The 20,898-nt window shown below is 35.1% G+C and overlaps 1 protein-coding gene across 1 annotated transcript; it reads right to left on the bottom strand.

The window, feature by feature from the left end:
* Nucleotides 1-4,096: 4,096 nt before the first annotated feature.
* On the bottom strand, nt 4,097-9,269 carry LOC102578045 (phospholipase D gamma). The gene is given in 10 exon segments (NM_001288923.1): nt 4,097-4,749; nt 4,826-5,002; nt 5,093-5,241; nt 5,414-5,561; nt 5,640-5,708; nt 5,816-6,064; nt 6,261-6,455; nt 7,418-7,534; nt 8,092-9,058; nt 9,170-9,269. Coding segments are annotated over 9 exon segments (2,559 nt in total). The 5' UTR covers nt 9,055-9,058; nt 9,170-9,269; the 3' UTR covers nt 4,097-4,257.
* Nucleotides 9,270-20,898: the final 11,629 nt, after the last annotated feature.

The following is a 20,898-nucleotide window of genomic DNA, read 5'->3' as shown; positions in this document are numbered from 1 at the left end:
TCCAAGCTTCCCAATATTTTAAATGTTTACAATTGACTTTCAAGGTGTCAATGGACCTTGACAATCAAGAGATTATCCCCCCAATCTCTTCACCTCAAGTATTTCTCACACTTGTACACTCATAATTTGATGAGAAATGAAAATTACAACAATGAAACTCTCTTTAAGAGTGGATAAGCAAATATAGCTCAATGATGATTCAATCTAAATGATTTTTCTATTTGGAAGCTCAATATATATTATATGATCTTATTTATGCTCGCATTAATTCTTAAAATGAAGTTGGAGTTGGATTTTTATAGTTAAAGCCCGAAAACTAGCCGTTATAGATAAATTCCTGCAACCAAGCAGTTAACCGCTTGATTTATCCAGTTAGCCACTCATAACAGTGATATTACCGTTAAATTTAAATTTTACTACAGTAATATTGTTCATCAAAATTATACTTTGGCCCAAAACTTTCTATAATTATACTATAACCCAACATGTCATAAAACTTTATAAACAAGTCCAATTTTAGAATTTCTAAATAATGATTGTCATTCCAAACCTTTTTGAAATTGTGATATGGCCCCAAATATATTATTATTTTTCAAATAGGTCTTTTTCAAAATTTAACATAATACCCATATTTTTTAAAGTTTTCAAAATATTTCACTTTAGTCAAGAATTTGAAAATATGAGATTTTCCTCAGGCGGTTAGCCACTCACTCTCTGTCTAATTTTGGATTTTAAATGTTTGGATTACATTCGGGTCCTCAAACTTTCATAAATTATAGTATGGCCCAAACTATTTAAAATATTTACAAAAAGGTCCAACTTCGAAATTCAAAATAATACTTATTAAATTCAAAGATTGCAAAAATTTTCATTTAATTCCAAATTACTCAAATCCACAAAATACTCTATCTTATAAATATAAAACTTTTTTTTAGTTTATGAAAAATAATTATTTAAATTAATCTCTTGAGCTTCTCAAATGATAAATCATACATCAATTAAATCATACCAGTTTTACAAGAATTTATCGCAATAATTTTTCTGTTGAACTCTAAACTTTATTCTTGATTTCGCCATTGTCCGTTGAGTGTCTTGAACTTGATTTCACTTGATTCACTTGCATAAATATTATCCTTAAGAAAACTAGTGAAAGTGTGAAATACAATATTTATTAAATTTACTTAAGATACATGTTTGTTATCATCAAAATTACATTATATGTAGCCTTTTAGACTAACATCTACTCTTCTGGCTGATTTAGTAGGGTTGCTTTTCTGACGAACCCGTTGTGAGCTATTATTGTTATCTTGTAGAGTATCTTTCAAGTCATTCTGTAGCCTTTCTTCCACCTGCGGAGGCGGATTTGAGTTTGCTCGATGTTCCTGATTCTCTATATACTGGAGAACTCTGACTATATTCTGCGTTAAATCAACCACTTGCCGCGTGAGTGGAGGATGTGACCCAGCATTACTACGCTGCCTTCTTGGTGGACTAGGAACTGAGTTTGATGCGACCTTAATAACAATGTTTTTTATACCGTCCCCACAAACGGTGCCAAACTGTTGACGCAAATTTCTGGTCAACTTAAAGAATTAATTTATGTGGGGGCGATATAATAAAAAGACACAGAGAATTAACGTGGTTCAACCTTTGGCCTACGTCAACGGGCTGAGAAAGATAAATATTTTATTAAGATCGCACTTACAACTTAACTCCCTCTCTTTTTGTTATTTTTTTTTTCGATCCTTACACTATAAGAGACCTCTGCTTTTATAGCCTTCTATAGATAAAGTCATTTTCTAACTTGAACCCTATCTAACTCTCCTCTATCCTCTAGGATTTTAATTATAAAATATTTATGCTTTTCATACGTTGTATCTGTATCAAACTCTATTTAATTTGCTTTTGGGCCAAATAATGTCCTTCTATTGTCCTTCAATGATGGCTCCTCTATTTGGACTTGGCTTTTCTTGTGCGGTCTATAATTTAGAATTGGGTCAAGGACCGTCTGGATCTATGACTTCTGCCATTCTTGGGAAGCCTAATTCCTGCTTCACATCTAATTCCTGCTCCCCATTCCTGGGGAGCCTAATTCCCGATTCCCATTCTAGGGAGCATGGTTCTGCTGCTCCCATTCCTTGGAGCCTAAATCCTACTCCCCATTCTTGGAGAGTCTAACTCCTGCTCCCCATTCCTGGGGGAGCATGGTTCTGCTGCTCCCATTACTGGAGCCTAATTCCTTCTCTTTGTTCTTGAGGAGCAGGAATCAGTCTAATTCTTGCTCCCCATGAATGGAGAGCATGGTTTTGCTGCTCCTATTCCTGGGAGCCTAATTCCTGCTCCCCGTTCTTGGGGAAGCATGATTCCTACTCCCTATTCTTGAGGAGCATGACTGCTAGGGCCAATCTTGAGGGTATAATTCCTACTCCATATTATGGGGGAACATATTTTCTAGAGCTCATTTTTTAGGGTAGAATTCCTGCTCCCTATTTTGAGAGAACATATTTTCTTGAGCCCATTCGTGGAGTAGAATTCCTGCTCCCCATTCTTGGGGGGATATATTTTCTGGGGCCCATTCTTGGGGGTAGAATTCCTGCTCCCCATTCTGGAAACATATTTTCTTAGGCCCATTCTTAAGGGTAGAATTCATATTTTTTGGGGCCCATTCTTGGGGTTAGAATTATTGTTCTCTAGAGTATATTTTTTTAGGCCCATTCTTGGGGGAGAATAATTCTTACTCCCCATTCTTGGGGGACATAATTTTTGGGGTATCGCTTTATGCTTTATTGAATACTTTATATTTTCTATAATACTATTAAACCAAATAATTGATTATATCATCCAAATTTGATTGTTGAATAGGTGAAAAAAACAAGAAATACCATCTCCATATGCGGTGATAGATTTATTAGTCGTTTATTTATATACATTGTCATAAATATTAATATGATATAAAAGCATGGGTATGTTAATTTACTAACTTTGTGATGATAGTATATCTAAAAAATTGATTAAAAATAATTTTAGTTTGATGTAATACGGAAGTCAAAGTATAAAAACATTCCAAGTAGGGATCTTTAACTATATTAAAATTAAGAATAAACTAAAAAAATTAAAAAACACAAACGTTAAGTGACTTTATTTTGTATGTAGCGTATTGAAATATGTTAGTCTATCCCCGATTTTAATAAAACCAAAATTCCCTATTGGAAACGATTCATTCAAAGCACATGGTTTCAAGTACAATACAATATACTGAAAGGGAAAAACCATGCACTAATCATTTAAATAAAACCATTGACTCATAACAAGATAACCGCATTCTTTCCCGGACAATGATGCTAAAATATCAACAAGAGAATTAGGATTTAGAGTATCATTATGATATTGATTATGTGAATTGTGACTTTTAAATATATGTAATGTAAACCGAAGCTTTTAACATAAAAAGTAGTAAATGCCAGCTTAGGGTGATATAATTAATTGTATTGGAACATTAAAAACACAAAACCCATAACGGAAAACTTAAGAATTAATGAATTATATATAACCAATTGTTGAACACAAACACATTTTGAGATTTGAATTGTATTGAAATCATTGGCCCACCGCTCACATGGAATGGAATAATAAAATTGGCCTTGATCGATATAATGGTCCGCGTGGATATGATGTGGCCTTCGATAACTAATCAGAGTAGAAAAGATCGTTATTGATGTACCGGCAATGCACCCGATAAAAACCTTCATCTCTGATTCATGCGACGGCTGTTGTATTACAACGTCAGAGTAACGAACGCTGCAAGCACTCACCACACCAACGGACCCGATTCCGGTGGGGCCTACTGATCTACTCTATGCCTACCAGAATATTTTATTTTTTTTGGAACATGACCGGAATATTTTATTTAATTGATTTCCGATCTACATTTATTTTATGTAAACAGTTATTAAAAAAACTATGTATGGATCTGGTTTTAACGCAAAGTAGAAACGCATCAATGTACGGATCCTGCCTTTTTTTTAAAAAAAAATTTTTTTGTCTAGTCAAAACTGTGAAACTGCACATGTTCAATGAATATGGCAACGAAGTAAAATTTGGATCGACATTGATCAAACTATTATTTTCCTTTTCGAATGTTTATTAAATAACAAATGTATTTGATATTCATGGTCTGAAATTTTCCGGAATATATCTTACAGTTGATGACATTTTGGCACAAAAATAACGAGGCAATTTGGCACAAGCAAGATTCATTCAAATGGTGAGATTTTCTTGAATGGCTATAAATGAACCCAATATGTTGCCACCCACATCTGGAAATTGTGCACATCCAGGAAGAGCGTTAACCTTGCCCGTTGGATCAACATCAACTGGATACTTAAGTAGGTGACCCTTCAATTGTGTTACCTCATCGGCTGCATACTGTTTCCAATTCTGTTCACTCAGTGACCTTACTCTTCTTACACATCCTAGACTCTCCGGTCTGTTAAAACATTCCTCAATGGCTCCAATGTGCTCTGCCCATAATGACATTCTGTAACCATACACTTGCCCATAAGGATTGGAGAGTTTGCTCGCCCAGGTGTGGCGTGGCTGATACGCCCCCATTGCTATTTCGGTGTCTCTGGTGCCTTCCAGGGAACGTTGATTGATATTTGCAGATCCTATTATGACATACTCATCATCGACTATCATGCCTTTAGAATGAATGTATATCTGAAAGCGCCGATTCTTCTTTGCGAGTGCCTGAGTTACCAAGGATACAACATTTTATTAGCTGACAAATCAGGTGAAAACATGACTTAACTGGAAAGGGAGGTACCTGTGGAGTGTTTGCTGCCGTGGAATCTTTAGCATTGCTGCTGTCTACCCCGTCTAATGCCTCGCGATTGCCAAGGCAGAAGAAATTCAAATAGTCTTGTGGCACATATTTGTTCTGGAGACCAGATTCCACCAGAGCCTTGTAAATTGTTTCATACATCATTTGCATTGTTTTATGCTGCGGCAAACATAAAAAATAAGATTAGCATAAGAGATGCATTAACGATCAAACTTCTAGTGCCATATTTCAAAGGAGTGAGGGTTCTACCTGCCAATATAGAATTCTCTGAATTTGAGGACTTGTAGTAACACCTTCTGGCCACATTGGGATTAGGATATATGCAGCAAACCTCTCATTTGCTCTGATTTTGTTGGCTATTTTCAGCGCAATTTCCATCGGTATTAAATTGTTTGCACCTGCAAATAAAAGAAAAAAAAAATGCTCTCATCACCAGCCACCATCACCTGATATTAGTACCGTACACCAAGAAGAACACAGAGCAAAGAAAAGAATATTGAAGCTTCAAGTTAGATACTTGAATTGATATGTTTACATCCTTCATTTGTTCGTTATCACAAATGCTCTCACCTAAGTCTCTGTGAGAATCCCAATTAAATGATGAGCCAAGAAAGTATTGGTTTTCAATATAGATGAAGTGTTGGGCAGCTCGGATTGCTTTGACATAGGCTGTATGTATACTCATGTCTATGAGGATATTCTTTCCACATACTAGGTTCTGATACAGTGTAACAAATTTGTCAGTTGATCAATCATCATTTGCTCATAGCCACCAAATTATATTACTTATTCTTACCATGCTTGTAGCATCTCTAGGGTCAACTGGAAAGCCTTTCACAGAATTTGAATCAATTGAGCGGAAAACCTTCAAGTGAGAGGAAACTTAGTCAAAAAGTTATCTATATTGAAGGAAAAACTGAAAATGGCAAGTACTGGAAAGTGAAACAAATATCTAAATGACATCTAATGTACCTGAGCATGCCAAGCTTCTGGATCCTTCTCACTGAGGTAAGAAGCTTCTGTCATCCCAACAATTTCAGGAATTCTTTCAAGCTTGAGTAACGAATCATCATTTGAACTTTTAAGTTTTTGAAGACCATGAGGCTTAGAAGCCTTTAACCAACGCTCCTCAAAATTAGTAAGGATGTCATATGCAGCTGGACCATCGATTCGACAGTGCAGGTCATGCCATGGTTCTCTTGGACCACCAGCAATAGGCTCCTGATTGAGTTTCAAAAACAAAAAGGAAAAGGAAAACCTTAACATAATTGCAGTAAATTTTAGTAATGATTAATTTTTCTAAGGATCAAATCTTTCATCTTCTTGAGTGCCCTGATGCTCAGCTAGTAAAAGAGAAGATTAGAGTATGGATAAGCGTTCAGATCAAATGGAAAAGGAACATTTGTTAAATGTTTACCAGGAGTGAAGGGTTATAGTAGTCATCCTTGTGCACTGTCTCTAATGTCTTAAAAAGGGGATGTGCAGGAGTATCATACCGACCCTTACATAAATCAAGACCTCCAACAAATGCGATGATCTTCCTTTTAAATTGTCCTGCATCAGCATCTACAACCACAGTTTTCTGGTGATGTGTATAGATTGTTCCTACTTCCTGAAAGTCAAAAAATCATTTGAAACAATTTGTCAAAGATAATACTGATCTTGAACATTATATACAGAGACAATCACACATATGACATATATTTATACAAGATCACCACAGGTGAACCGCTACTAATGCCAACTAGAAATTGAAGAAAATCAATTATTTAGATCTCATACTGATAATGGCACCTTTTATATTCAGGGTGTGTTTGGGAGTGGGGTGTTGTAGGTTTTAAGCTGCAGCTGCTGTGGAATAAAAGCTACAGCTGTAGAGTTGAAGTTAGGAAAAATTTTTTGTTAAACTGTCAAAGTCCAGTTATAAGTGTTACAAAACACCTTAATAATTGGGCTTTGGTCACCACACTCCCAAACGGGCTATTAGTTATATTACAACATTTATATTGAAAAAGAGTCATTCATTTCCACAACTGAGGGAAAATAATGACTCTGGAAAAGAAGATCCTAAGAGAGTGAAATTTCCTAGTAAGCATTTCACAACTCAATTGGCTATGCATTAGCCAAATGGCTAACTTCAGCGAGAAAAAAAATAACGCAGTGGCAAAGCATTTTATGCATCCATCTACTGCCTATCTCCACAACGTTAAGCTCTACCATATATGTCACATGAGAAAATCTTTTCTACAAATTTCTTTCTTCTTTTCCAGTTAAGTCATTTTTCTTTAACTTTCCTCTGTTTTCAGAACATAATCAAGGGAAGCAATTACCATATACAAACAAGTTCAACTCTCCAATGAGATGTAACTTAGCACTTTAACATTTATATCCAATCATGCTGCATAAATTGGATTAGTCAATATCATTGTGGCATATGACAACTTCGTTGACACCATAAATCATTTATGTATGGTATGTAAGCAAATTTCAAGGGCATATGACAACTTCGTTGACACCATAAATCATTTATGTATGGTATGTAAGCAAATTTCAAGGGCCTAATTATATCCCAACCTGCTTTTTAACAAAGCTATGTCCTTTTCCAGCTGATCGGGGGCAAAGTAGAACTTGCACTGAAGAATGCTTGAAGAAACGGCGAGTCTCCTCATCATTGGTGCTCATGATACCATCCTACAAATCATATAATTTTATTAAGTGACCAGTGAAGTAGGAAATGCATGTGAATGCTAAATGGAATAAGTAAGAAGTATGCAGATTTTCAGTTGATGATAAAACTGCATATTTTGTACATATGCACTCACCACACTACAGGTAATTAATTCAAACATAGGCAACATCAATGACACCAAGAAAGCATTGTTAAATGAGACGTAGTAAAATAAAGATTTCCCACCATAATAAAGACTATAAATTGACTTATATATTGCCTAAACTGAGTGCACATATGCAATTTCTGCGTCTGCTAATACCCACAAGGCAGTTGTCATAGATATAACTAAAATACACTATTTCTGCCCCTTTACAGTCGGAGGCAAAGATCAATCCTGCACCAAGACTGCAGTTTGGAATCCAATATGGAGTCAACTGCTGTCCTTAAATAACAATGCTTCATTTGAGTGCAAATGACCACAGAACAAGGACATAAATTTGAGTCTTAATTAAGCAACAAAACAGATAAACAAAATCAACAATTGGGAAGAGTATTATTAGTCCAGCCACTTTCTTACTGTCTTATATCCCAAAATGCTTCTAGAAGTAGGATCATCCCACGCAAGAATTAGGACCCGAACACCTTCCTGTGACTTAATCTTGAGGAGGTCTCCTAACATGAGCGTGTTACTACCATCCCGAACTAGTCTAACTGTGTGATAGACAGACCACCCTGTAATGTAAATCAAACGACGGGCCTGATTTATAGCATCATAGACGTCCTGCCAACAGCTCTCATGGTTAAACTGCACACCACCGTCAAGCTTCAAATCCGCAAGGCAACCATCATGAGCATGAGCGTCTTGATAAAGTGTAACTTTACCTCCTCTCCTAAGAGGAAAATAAGTACCAGGAACTCCAATATAATCAGGACCGGAACCCACTCCCCTGTAATAAAGACTCATATTCTCAACTGGGGTGTACTGAATTGATAAACTTAACACAGCTCCAGCCTTGCAGGGCTTCCGGCTCGAGTTAAGAATGGGGAATGCTCCCTCAATTTTGTCTCCTGAGCATAATTTCTCAACGGGTATCCCCACAGCACCCATAATTTGGGAGCCAACAAAATCATTATCTTTAACAACAAAGTGAACTTCAGCAGCAGAGTGTGCAACAGGCACATTGAAATGCTGCATCCAGACGGGGCTTTCGCTATTACTAATCACAAAAGTCCTCCCAATTACAGCACCACAAATAGAAACAGTGACGTAAGGGTCACTGGTTATCTTATCAGACAAGTGACTCTCAATTTTGCTGGTTACTTTTACATTTAACTTACCAAAGACGTCACCTATCTTCTTGTGAAACATGTCCATATTAGGGAGGTTTTTGGCCTCCTTGACCCAGACATCTAAATTCCCATGCAAGAGCAGAACTTTTAAAGACCCTTGATGGGTCTCAAAAGGAACAGCTACTTGGCCCTGACCATGATTTGATCCCCCAAACGACATCGTTTCGGCATAAGCCGGATGTGCTGCCATCAAACTATATTGAAACACGCACCAAACAACAAAAGAGACAACCAATCAGATGAATAATATTCTCAATAATTAATGCATAAAAAAGAAAAAAATAAAAATAAAACAAAGCAAAAACCTGAGGGTGAGGGGGGAAAACTGGTATTGTATAGAGAGACTTAGAATAGAGGAGAAAGAGTTGAATTGAATGAGAGAATGGTGGCTACTGCTTAGGCTGGCAAGTTGAAAGCCTGCTATAGTTTTATATAGATATATATAAATATCTGTATTTAATACAAGAGTTGAATTGACTGCGTTGGCAATAATTAAACGACCGGAGAGATGGCTTTGGTTTGGCTTAATTGCTTAGAAAGTTCCAAACGTGCTTTTTCCTTATAGAATTGGTCTGTCATTCTCTTTATTAGAAACATCAAAGTATGAAACGATTTCCTTCCGGTTTTGTTTTGGACATTCACCTAGTTGGCCTAATATCCGACCGTTAAAAGCTCTAGGTTTCCACTATAACTAACTGACCATCAGCGGGTAACTCTTCTTTCCCTTTTTTCTTTTTCTTTTCGGGCGAAATTAAGGAGAAAATTTGGTTGCAGTTAAAGATTTCTACAGCATGCATGTATGGGATTTGCTTTAGATTGTCACGTGATCACTCATTTGTTTTTGTAATATATTAACTGTTAAAATAGGTTCTGTTCATCATGATCAACTTGATTTATTAATTAAAATTATGTCACTATTTAGAAGAAACGAAAAAGCTATTGAACGTAAATTTATCCAAACTGCATTCAGAAATTACAAATTATCATTATATATTTGCTTATTTTGCTTGAATGCACGGGAAAAGGAGTAAATATAGTACAAAATTATTCTATTTTATAAATGAATCTCCAATTTATTTTAGGAGAAATGCACTAATTTTATCTTTTTTAAGTAGTACATTTTATCTTAAGTGATGTGGTATTAATTCGTTAAATGGTGTGGTTCTATTACGAGTAATTTTATAGTTCATCAGAATAAATAATGATACGCATACAAAATTAGAATAAAAATTTATGCTCTAACTGAAGTGATATCTTATGTGTTATTTAATTATTGCTATAAGTTTAAGTATGTGCATGTGTTTGTGGGAGTAAGATTTCTTGTAATTTAGGAGTAAAACTCTTCATAATTTTTTGAAGAAAGATTTTTGAAGTGGATATGAACTACAAAAATGCGTAATTTCCAGGCTGGACTTCAGTTACTGTATAAATGCAGAACTCGGAGGACCTGTAATTGTTGAATTGTGTATATATTATATGGCATGGCTCATTGGATCGTACAGACTACAGGCTACTTTGAGAACCTTCGTTGTCTAAACTTTAATTTGGTCTAGCTTAAAAATTAATTAATTACTGGTAATGACAAATCACGAGCTTAACAATTAGTTCAACTCTGTACAACGATTTGAGCTATAGATGTTTCCAATGAGTTGAACAAATCACGTGCAGGTTAACGTTTAATTCAATTTTGTACAACGATTTATTTATTTCTTTTCTAGAGAGAATTTGGTACCACGAATAGACGTGTTTCTACTGAATTGAAAATTTGTTTCCCACCTCAAGTGGTCGTTGACTTAATAGCCATCCAAACAATTACCTAATATTAAAGTGAGCCCCTTGAATTCATTAATTATGGACAGTCTTCTCCCTCAATAAAAAGGTTCGTAGTCTTTTTGGGACCAATGTCTGTTTAAGTATTGAAGTACTGTGAATCTAGAATGATTTTTTTTTTTTTATTTAAAAAGGGTTATAGTCCTGAAATAAAAGTTGATGGTATGTGGCGTTTTCAGGACTCGTAACTAGCACTTATAAGTGCTTATCTATATAGTTGTCAGGCCGATTATTGATAGGTTGAAAAACAAGGTCAATCATTTATACAAGTAAAAGAAGATCTAATCATCTTTAACAAAAATATAAATATTTATCATACAAATATGAGATAAAATTAACATTGTATACAATCTACAATAAGAATCAGTTTTTTTGTAAAGGCTATAATTTTTAAAATAATTGTTATAGTTGTGTTGTAAAAAAAAATCAACTGTGAAAATAATCAGTTAACGGTTTAATAAAATTTGATCGTAAAAATGTTGTGAGTTTTAAAAACAATTATACATCTTTGGTGAATCTTACTATTAAACTACTGTAAGAATACAAATGATTAAAATGACGATAATGTTAAATAAAATTTATTTGCACATTTATTAACTTGTATATATAATTTTTTTTTTAGTGAGTGTATATAATAATTGATAACTAAAGTAATTTTTATTTTGTTATCTCAATATAATTGCTAATAAATTTATTTTCTTAATTAAAAAAAGAAATGTTTTGGATTAGAATTATAATAATTACTAAGTATAAAATTAATTTTCAAAAGTTATTCTACCCCTATTTTTAAAAATATGCTTTAGGATGAAGTGACTTTATCAAAAGTGATTTTAAAAAAAATTTATCAAGTACTAAAATTAAATTTTAACTTTTCAAAATTACTTCTGAGACTCTTAAGAATAATTCCAAGCGGGCTGTAATAAATATTTACCAAAAACTTAATACTTTAGATTTATAGTTTTTAAGCGAACCCTCCATCTTAAAATTAAGAAGAGAAAGTGATGACTAACTTAATTAAGGCATTGTTGGCTATTGTAATTAGACTTAACACAAAATAATAATGATTTTTTTTTCAAAAACAAAGTGAGTGCATAACTACAAGACAACATATAGACTAAGAAACCATAATGTTTATTTAATTAATTGCATACATGTAGCACAACTGTCATGAGACTTTTGAGTTTTGATGTACAAAAGTTTCTCATTCAATATTTGTATTTGCAATCAATGAGTACTACTATAGATACAGAATTAGGATACAAAGAATTTAATCATAACAAATATTTATGAAACTAATACAAATATACTATACGAATAAGAAATGATGAAGTTTAATAATTAATTAATTAAAAATTTTCTTTATGGTTATTTGAAGTTTAAATTCACCCACTTAAAAGTGGGTAAATATAAACCTTGAGAAAGTCGTTTATTATATCATTATAGATACATGATTCTATGAAATAATGTCCAATTGTTGGGGCTGCATATTAATGGTGGATTAAGGGTGTGTTTGGTACATGAGATTATGGGGTATTAAAATATTGTTCACATTAACTTAATATCAATATCATGTTTGGAACCATGATTTTTGCTTTGGCCATGGGGACTATAGTTTTATTATTGGGGGAGCATAATTCCTGCTCCGTGGGAAGCATGACTCTTTCTCCCCATCCTTGGGGAGCATGACTTTTGTTGCCCATGATTTTTGCTCTAGGGACCATAGTTTTATTCTTGAGGGAGTATAATTCCTGCTCCTTGGGAAGCACGACTCTTGCTCCCCATTTTTGATGGCATAATTCCTGCTCTTTAGGGAGCATGACTCCTACTCTCCATTCTTAGGAGCATGGTTCCTGCTCCTTGGGGAGCACGACTCTGCTCTCCATTCATGGGGAGTTCCTGCTTCATGGGGAGCATGACTTCTGCTCCTGGGGGAGCTAGGTTCTTGCTCCTTAAGGGAGCATGGTTCTGCTCCCTAAGGAACCATATTTTTGCTCTAGGGACCATGGTTCTATTATTAGAAGAGCATGGTTTCTGCTCCATGGAAATCATGACTCATGCTCCTCATTCTTAGGAGCATAATTCCTACTCCTTAGGGAGCATGACTCTTGCTCCCCATTCTTGAAGGGCATAATTCATGTTCCTTGGGGAGCATGACTCCTGCTCTACATTCTTGGGAGTTCTTGCTTTTTGGGGAGCATGACTTCTGCTCCATATTCATGGGGGAGTAAGTTTCTTTCTCGTTTTTGGGAGCTTGCTCCCAACTCTTTATTCTTGAGGGTTATTACTTTTCACAGCACACCTTTATTGATTTTTATATTTCCTACGACAGTTGCTCTCAGCTCTTAGTTTCTTATTCCACCAGAAGTGTAAAAGATCAAATTGTTTCTTTTTCTACTCATTTCTATACAAACTATCTTTTGCACCATTCGCCTATCTTGTAGAGCTTCTTTGGTTTTCATTTTTCTTAGTGAGTGTTTTTTCTCTTCTCTTTATTTTTAGGGATTTCAATGTCTTTTTATTCTAAAAATAACTCTTAACTCTTTTTTATCATGAGTACTTTGAAGATGATGATGATTATTGTCATATATCATCCGACCAACTACTTATTGTTATAAATTTTTCTCTTGTGTCATTTGTTCCTAATAACCAAACTAACCTCTAACTTAGCACTAACTGGTTCATCAATGAGGTGGGGATTACAATTTCTGAAAAATCAATTTCATCTCATAGAGTCAAATATGAAATCTCGTGTTCAATTGAACTTAGGAAGCCTCAAATTGGTGAGCTCGCCAGCCAGCCTCCTCTTAGGGCCATTGAGGGAGCATGGTTTCTGCTCCCTGAGGAGCACGATTCCTGCTCTCCAAGAATGGGGAGCAGATTCTTACTCTTTGAGGGAGCAAATTCTTGCTCCTTGAGGGAGCAAAACACGGTTCTGCTCCATAAAGAACCATGATTTTTATTCTGAGAACCATGATTCTCCTCTTAGGGGAGCATGGTTTTTGCTCCCTGGGAAGCATGACTTATGCTCCTCATTCTTGGTAGCATAATTCATTCTCCTTGGGGAGCATGACTCTTGCTCCCCATTATTGGGGGACGTAATTCTTGCTCCTTGGGGAACATGACTCTTGCTCTCCATTCGAGGGAGCTCATGCTTCCTGGGGAGCATGACTTCTGCTCTATATCCTTGCGAGAGCAAGATTCTTGCTCTTTAAGGGAGCATGGTTCTGCTCCCCAAGGAGCATGGCTCTTGCTCCTTTTTCTTGGGAACTTGCTTCCAGCTCTTTATTCTTAAAGAACATTACTTTTAGCGGCACACCTTTATTAATTTTTTATATTTCCTACAACAGCTGCTCCCCAATTCTTAGTTTCTTGTTCCACCAGAAGTATAATAGCCCAAATTATTTCTCTCTCTACTCATTTCTATATAAACCATCCTTTGCACCATTTGCCCACCTTGTAAAGCATCAATCCTTTGGTTTTCATTTTCCTTGGTGGGTGTCTTTTCTCTTCTTTTTATTTTTGGAGATTTCTGTGTCTTTTGATTTGAAAATAACTCTAACTCTTTTTTATCATGAGTACTTTGAAGATGATGATGACTATTGTCATATATTATCTAACCAACTACCTCTTGTTGTAAATTTTACTTATGCGTCATTTGTTCCTAATAACCAAACTAACATCCAACCCAGTTACCCAGCACTGATTGGTTCATCGATGAGGTGAGGATTACAATTTCTGAAAAATTAATTTCATCTCATAGAATCAAATATGGAATCCTATGTTAAGTTGAACTTAAGAAGTCTCCAATTGGTGAGCTCGCTAGCCAGCCTTCTCTTAAGGCCATTGCCTTTCATCATGATTTTTTTCATTATGACGTTAGGTTACCATTGCACCCCTTCTTGAGATATATGCTGACCAGTCTGAATTGTGTCCTGGTATAACTTTCCCCCAATATTTGGTGTACCATGATTGGCATATATATCTTATGAAAATTGAGGGATTTTTCAGATCCCACATTTAGTCTATTCCCGTGAATTTACCAACTAATGAGTTTTTTAGGTGATAAAGACTCCCCTATTAAGGGTTGATATTATGTTCGTGCTTGGGTTAAGTCTCCCTTTGTAATCATTCAGGGCAAATCTCATGTGGTTCATAGAAAGATTCTTGACTTTTATACCCTTGGGGATTGGGAGTTAGGAAATTCTCCTAATATGTATGCTGGGTATCGGGTTTAAACCCACTTTTCTACTCCAGGTACCTTCATAAAAAATTTCTACAAGATGTGTTTTCTTTATCAATGTACTTACTCTTTTTTTTCTTTTTTTCTTTTTTTTTATAGTGTCAAGAGTCTATATCCCTATTGATCATGCTGAGTAAAATCAAATCGATGAAGGTTTTAAAGATCCTGTAAGCTTGCAGACCTAAAAATATCTTTCTCAAACAGGCTTTCTAACCGCTTTTGGTTTTATCCCTTCTGCTTCTACAAATATTCCATCATCGAGTAAGTTTCTACTTAAGTATAGTAACTTTTATGCTACAAAAAGGCTGTAATATTTTATTTTTCTTTTCCTTTTCCGTCTTTTTTTAGTTATGGCTCCTAGAGATGATACCGCACAGAAAAAAAAAAAGATAGACAAATACCCAACTTCAAAGATTAGCAGGAAACTTATGGATAAGCCAGTCTTTCAGTCTGTGGGATCATTCTCTCATGATATTTAAGGCCATGATTGAAAAATGATACCCATAGACTGAATGACTAGTTTATCTTTATGTCTCATGCTAATCTTTGAAGCTAGGTATTTTTTTTTTTCCGGACAGCGTCATCTCCAGGAGCCATAACTAAAAAAAGACAGAGAAAAAAAAAGAAAAAAATATTACAGCTTTTTTATAGCATAAAAATTACTATGCTTAAATAGAAACTTATTCGATGATGGAATATTGATAGAAGCAGAATGGATAAAACCAAAAGTAATTAGAAAGCCTGTTTGTGAAAGATATTTCCAGGACCGTAAGTTTATAGGATCTTTAAAACTTCATCGATATGATTTTACTCAACATGATCAATAAGGATGCAGCCCCATGACACTATAAAAAAAAAAGAAAAAAAAAGAATAAGTACACTGATAAAGAAAAACACATCATGTAGAAATTTCTTATAAAGCTGCCTAGAGTAAAAAAATGGGTTTGAACCCGATACTTAAGATACATATTAGGAGAATTTCTTAGCTCTCAATCCTCAAAGGCAAAAAGCCAATAATTTTTATAGGAACCATCATGAGATTTGCCCTGAATGATTAAAGGGGGAGACCTAGCCCAAACATGAACATAATACCAACCCTTAAGAGGACAATTTTTATCACTTGAAAACTCATTAGTTTGTAAATTCACTAGAATTGACTAAATGTGGGATTTGGAAAATCCCTTAATTTTCAAAAGATGCACATGCCAATCATGGTACACCAAACGTTGGGGGAAAGTTGTGCCGGGACACTGTTCACACTGGTCAGTATATATCTCAAAAAGAGGTGCAATGGTAACTTAACGCCATAACAAAAAAAATCATGATGAAAGGCAATGACCTCAAGAGAAGGCTGACTAGCGAGCTCACCAATTGGAGACTTCCTAAGTTCAATTTAACATAGGATTTCATATTTGATTCTATGAGATGAAATTAATTTTTCAGAAATTATAATCCTCACCTCATCGATGAACCAATCAGTGCTGGGTTAGAGGTTAGTTTAGTTATCATGAACAAATGACGCATAAGTAAAATTTACAACAAGGGGTAGTTGGTCAGATGATATATGAAATTAATCATCATCATCTTCAAAGTACTCATGATAAAAAAGAGTTAAGAGTTATTTTCAAAATCAGAAGACATTGAATTCTCTAAAAATATGGAGAAGAGAAAAGACACTTACCAAGGAAAATGAAAACCAAAGGATTGATGCTTTATAAGGTGGACAAATGGTGCAAATGATGGTTTATATAGAAATTAGTAGAGAGAAAACCAATTTGACCTATTATACTTCTGGTGGAACAATAAACTAAGAACTGAGGAGCATTTGTTGTAGGAAATATAAAAAATTAATAAAGGTGTGCCGCTAAAAGTAATGTTCTTCAAGAATAAAGAGCTAGAAGCAAGCTCTTAAGAACAAGGAGCAAGAGTCATGCTCCTTAGGGAGCAGAACCGTGCTCCCTCCAGGAGCAAAAACCTTGCTCCCGCAGGGATATGGAGCAGAAGTCATGCTCCCCCGAATGGAGAGCATGAGTCATGTTCCCTAAGGAGCAGGAATTATGCCCCCCTAAGAATGGGGAGCAAGAGTCATGCTCCCCAAGGAGTAGGAATTATGCTCCCAAGAATGAGTAGCAAGAGTCATGCTTCATAAGGAGCAAAAACCATGCTCCCCTAAGAATAGAATCATGGTTCTTAGAACAAAAATCATGGTTCCTTATGGAGCAGAATCATGCTTTGCCTCCTCAAGGAGCAAGAACCTACTTCTCATTCTTGGGGAGCATAAGTCATGCTCCTCATGGAGCATGCTCCCCCAAAAATAGAACAATGGTCCTCAGAACAAAAATCATAGTTCCTCATGGAGCAGAACCATACTCTGCTCCTTCAAGGAGCAAGAACCTTGCTCCCCAGGAAGCAAGAACTCCCTAGAGATGGGGAGCAGGAGTCATGCTCCTCAAGGAGTAGCAATCATGCTCACCAAAGAATATGAATTATACTTCCAAGAATAGGGAGCATGACTCACGCTCCCCCAAGAATAAAATTATAGTCCCCATAGCAAAAATCATGGTTCCCAGGAGTGAAGGACAGCAAAAAGTCATGGATCCTAATCTATGGGGGCCCTTGACCTAGTTTTAGATTATGGGTCGCGCAGAAAATACAAGTCTAAATAGAGGGCCTATTGTTGGATCAAGCCCAGCAATAGAAGAGTTAGCAATTAAAGGACATTACTTGGTCCAGAAGTAAATTAAATAAAATTTGACACGGATACAACCTATAAAAAGATAAAAATATTTTGTAATTAAAATACGAGGGGATAGAGGAGAATTATAAAGAGTTTAAATTAGAAAAAAAAATTATTTGTAGAAGGTTATAAAAGTAGAGGTCTCTCATAGTATGAGAGCATAAAAAAAAAATAGCAAAGAGAGGGAGAGTTAAATTGTAATCGCGATCTTACTAAAAGATTTATTTTCTCTACTCGTGAACGTAGACTAAAGGCTGAACCACGTTAATTCTTTGTATCTTTTTATTATTTCGCCCCTATCTAAATTAAGGAGATTGTTATCTTATATAATCATGTAAGATACATAATTCTTCCACAGTCGTTTGATGAAAATTCAATGATTGTGAAAATATAAGATAATAAAATCATATTATTTCCACAACCATTAGATTTTCATCCAACGGCTGTGGAAGAATCATGTATTTTACATAATCATGTTAATAACAAAAGTCTTAAATTAATTTTTTAGTTGACTAGAAATCTATGTCAACAAAAATAATTAAAAGGAATTAAAAGAAAACTACACATTCTTTTAAAATAACTTTTTTGTTTTCCATATTTCCTGTGACACCAGATCCATCAACTTCATCAATTTCACTGATATGAGAAATAAATTCAATGGGCTTAAAAGATCAAAATAAATATTCTTTAGAGAATTAACAGAAAGAGTTGGACTATTGGCACCCCTTCATTAATCTCATTAAACCCCTGTTATATTACAATTATATTTAAGGACAAATATAAATAGAATTAAGCCATTTATATTTTCTCTCTCTCTTCAATTTTATTTTGCTTACAAAATATAAATTTTTTTATCATCAAATTAATCTAAATTTAGGAAATAATCATCTAAGTCAAAACAAAATTTTTACAATAAAAATAATAACTTAATAAGATACGACATAGTGTAAAATAAATAAAACAAAAGTTTATCTCGCAGCAAATAATAGATAAACACTTCTATTAGTTCTATCGCAGCACACTCAATGTGATTGGGTAATAGATAAGACGTGTTAGGCCCTTATTAGAATCAGTAGCGATATTCTCACAAATATGCGCACAAAGGTTTGCACAAAACGGTGCGTTTTGTGCAACCTTTAAAAGGCTGCTCGTACGTGCACCAAACAAGACACACGCACGTTACGTTTCGTTCTCCCTTCACTACAACAGCTCGGTTTTCACTGCAACTGTGCAACAACTCGGTTTTCATTCTAAAAGGCTCCTTTCATTGCAACAAAAACCCAGCAGCTTCGTTCTCCACACAGCAACAGCTTCGTTCTCGGTTGTCCTCACTCTCTTAGCTCGGTTTTCTCTCATTCTTGGTGGCTTCATTCTCCCTCACTCTCTCGGCATCGATCTCCCTCAATCTCTCGATCTCAGCAGTAGTATTTTGCCCCATTTCGGGTACTTCACCTAGCCTAACGTGGAACCTTAATTTTTTTTCATATTTGCCGAATTTTGTGAGCCTTTGAGCAATTAGGTTCTGTTTAGTTCTTGATTTGTTCTATTTAAATTTTATAGAGCATATATTGCAATTGCCGATTAATGTTGATTGTGTTGTTCAATTTATTACAAAAGTGGGTTGTTTGCAGCCATTGCAAGAGTATTGTTAGTCTATGCGATTTTTTTCAAGTTGAATGAAATCTGAGAAAACCCAGTTGCTTGGTCTGTTCATGTGGCTTAGAGATTTGTGAGTGATTATGCATTTGCAACATGGTTTTGCAGCTGAAAATGGTTTGGTTGGGAAGGGGGAAATGTTCAGCTTTCTGTGGCATTCAAGCCGTGATTTTGGCGTGCATATGCTCCGTGCTAACAAATGTGACCTTGATTCCATGTTCAGCAATACCTTGTGCTGGGAATGGTATCACTACAACGTGAGGTTCCCCGTCCATTGAAATTAGTTCAAACTTTTCCTTGTGAACCGAAAGCTATACACGATTTAATGCAAAGTTGCAAATAACAGAAAATAATATTTCAACCATAAACGTAATTTTCATTGCAAATAAGAGAAGTTAATACATTAGTTGAATATACAATTTAAATAAAATACATATTAAAATACATATAATTATTTATGGGACATATTTTACAATAATACTTGGTTGTGAACTTCGTTAAAGTTCTCTTTCAAGCAATTCAAATTTAAGAGACAAGCATTCCATTTGATGCCCCAGCTTGCGCACTTCTCCTAGTAAGAGATCAATTTTAATCTCGCTCATATTTCAATCTTCCACCCCTCGACACATAATATATTCATTGTTCTTCCGATCGTCGTCCCATTCAAATGCCCCACATCCTTTGCACTTCCAAAACTTACTATTCAGATTCTCTCTTGTGCGCAAAGTTCGTAAGATCTTATCATTGCAGCACTTTTCACAAGTTTTTATATGTGGATTTGGAACTTCACTCATGCTAGAGGACATTGTGATAGAAATATCCAACCAATTTAAGCAACTGACAAGGAGAAAAAAAAAGCCGTAATAGTTAGTGAGCATTAAGCAACTGGACAGGGAAACAATATAGGACACACCAACTACTAATCAATTCCAAAAGAAAAAAACAGCCACAACAATGTTGCTCTCAAGGTTTTTGCTGACTATCTCCTGCAAACTTAATATCTATATAATAATGTTTGTCAATCACATTTGAATATTTTTTATTTGCTGAACTAATGACAAAGAATATCACCGCCTCACATTGTTCAAATAATTTGCAACATCACTTGCATGAATTTGTTTTTTAAGCTCAAGTTTACATTATTTAGAATAGTGAATAGCATGAAAAAAGCAAGATAATAGCTCAAGTTTACACAAATCTATTGTTTTACCTTCCTTTCACATTGAATTCTGAGTCAAGGAGAAGAAATCCATTTCCCTCAGCATTTCCATCCTTATCTCCAAGGCATGACACCAGGATATCATCAGAAGCAAGGCAATGAGCCGTGTGAGGATAAGATAATCCTGTCTTCTGTACAATATCTGCAGGCTCAACAACTTAATGCAAAGAGGGAGCCCTTGGATTTTTTTGTGTGTCAACTATGTATATACGACCAGATCTGAAAGTAACAACGATAATTTATTTAAATTCTTTTTCTTTACAAATCTTGATGCATTTATATAATATGTGCAATGTGTTTTGATTTTCCTAGATGACCGAAATAGGAAAAATAAATCAATTCGTTCAAAATC

The sequence above is a fragment of the Citrus sinensis genome, chromosome 3 (assembly GCF_022201045.2).
Source record: "Citrus sinensis cultivar Valencia sweet orange chromosome 3, DVS_A1.0, whole genome shotgun sequence".
NCBI lineage: Eukaryota > Viridiplantae > Streptophyta > Magnoliopsida > Sapindales > Rutaceae > Citrus > Citrus sinensis.
Note: the sequence above shows the minus strand (reverse complement) of the source record. Positions and strands in the feature narration are given on the sequence as shown.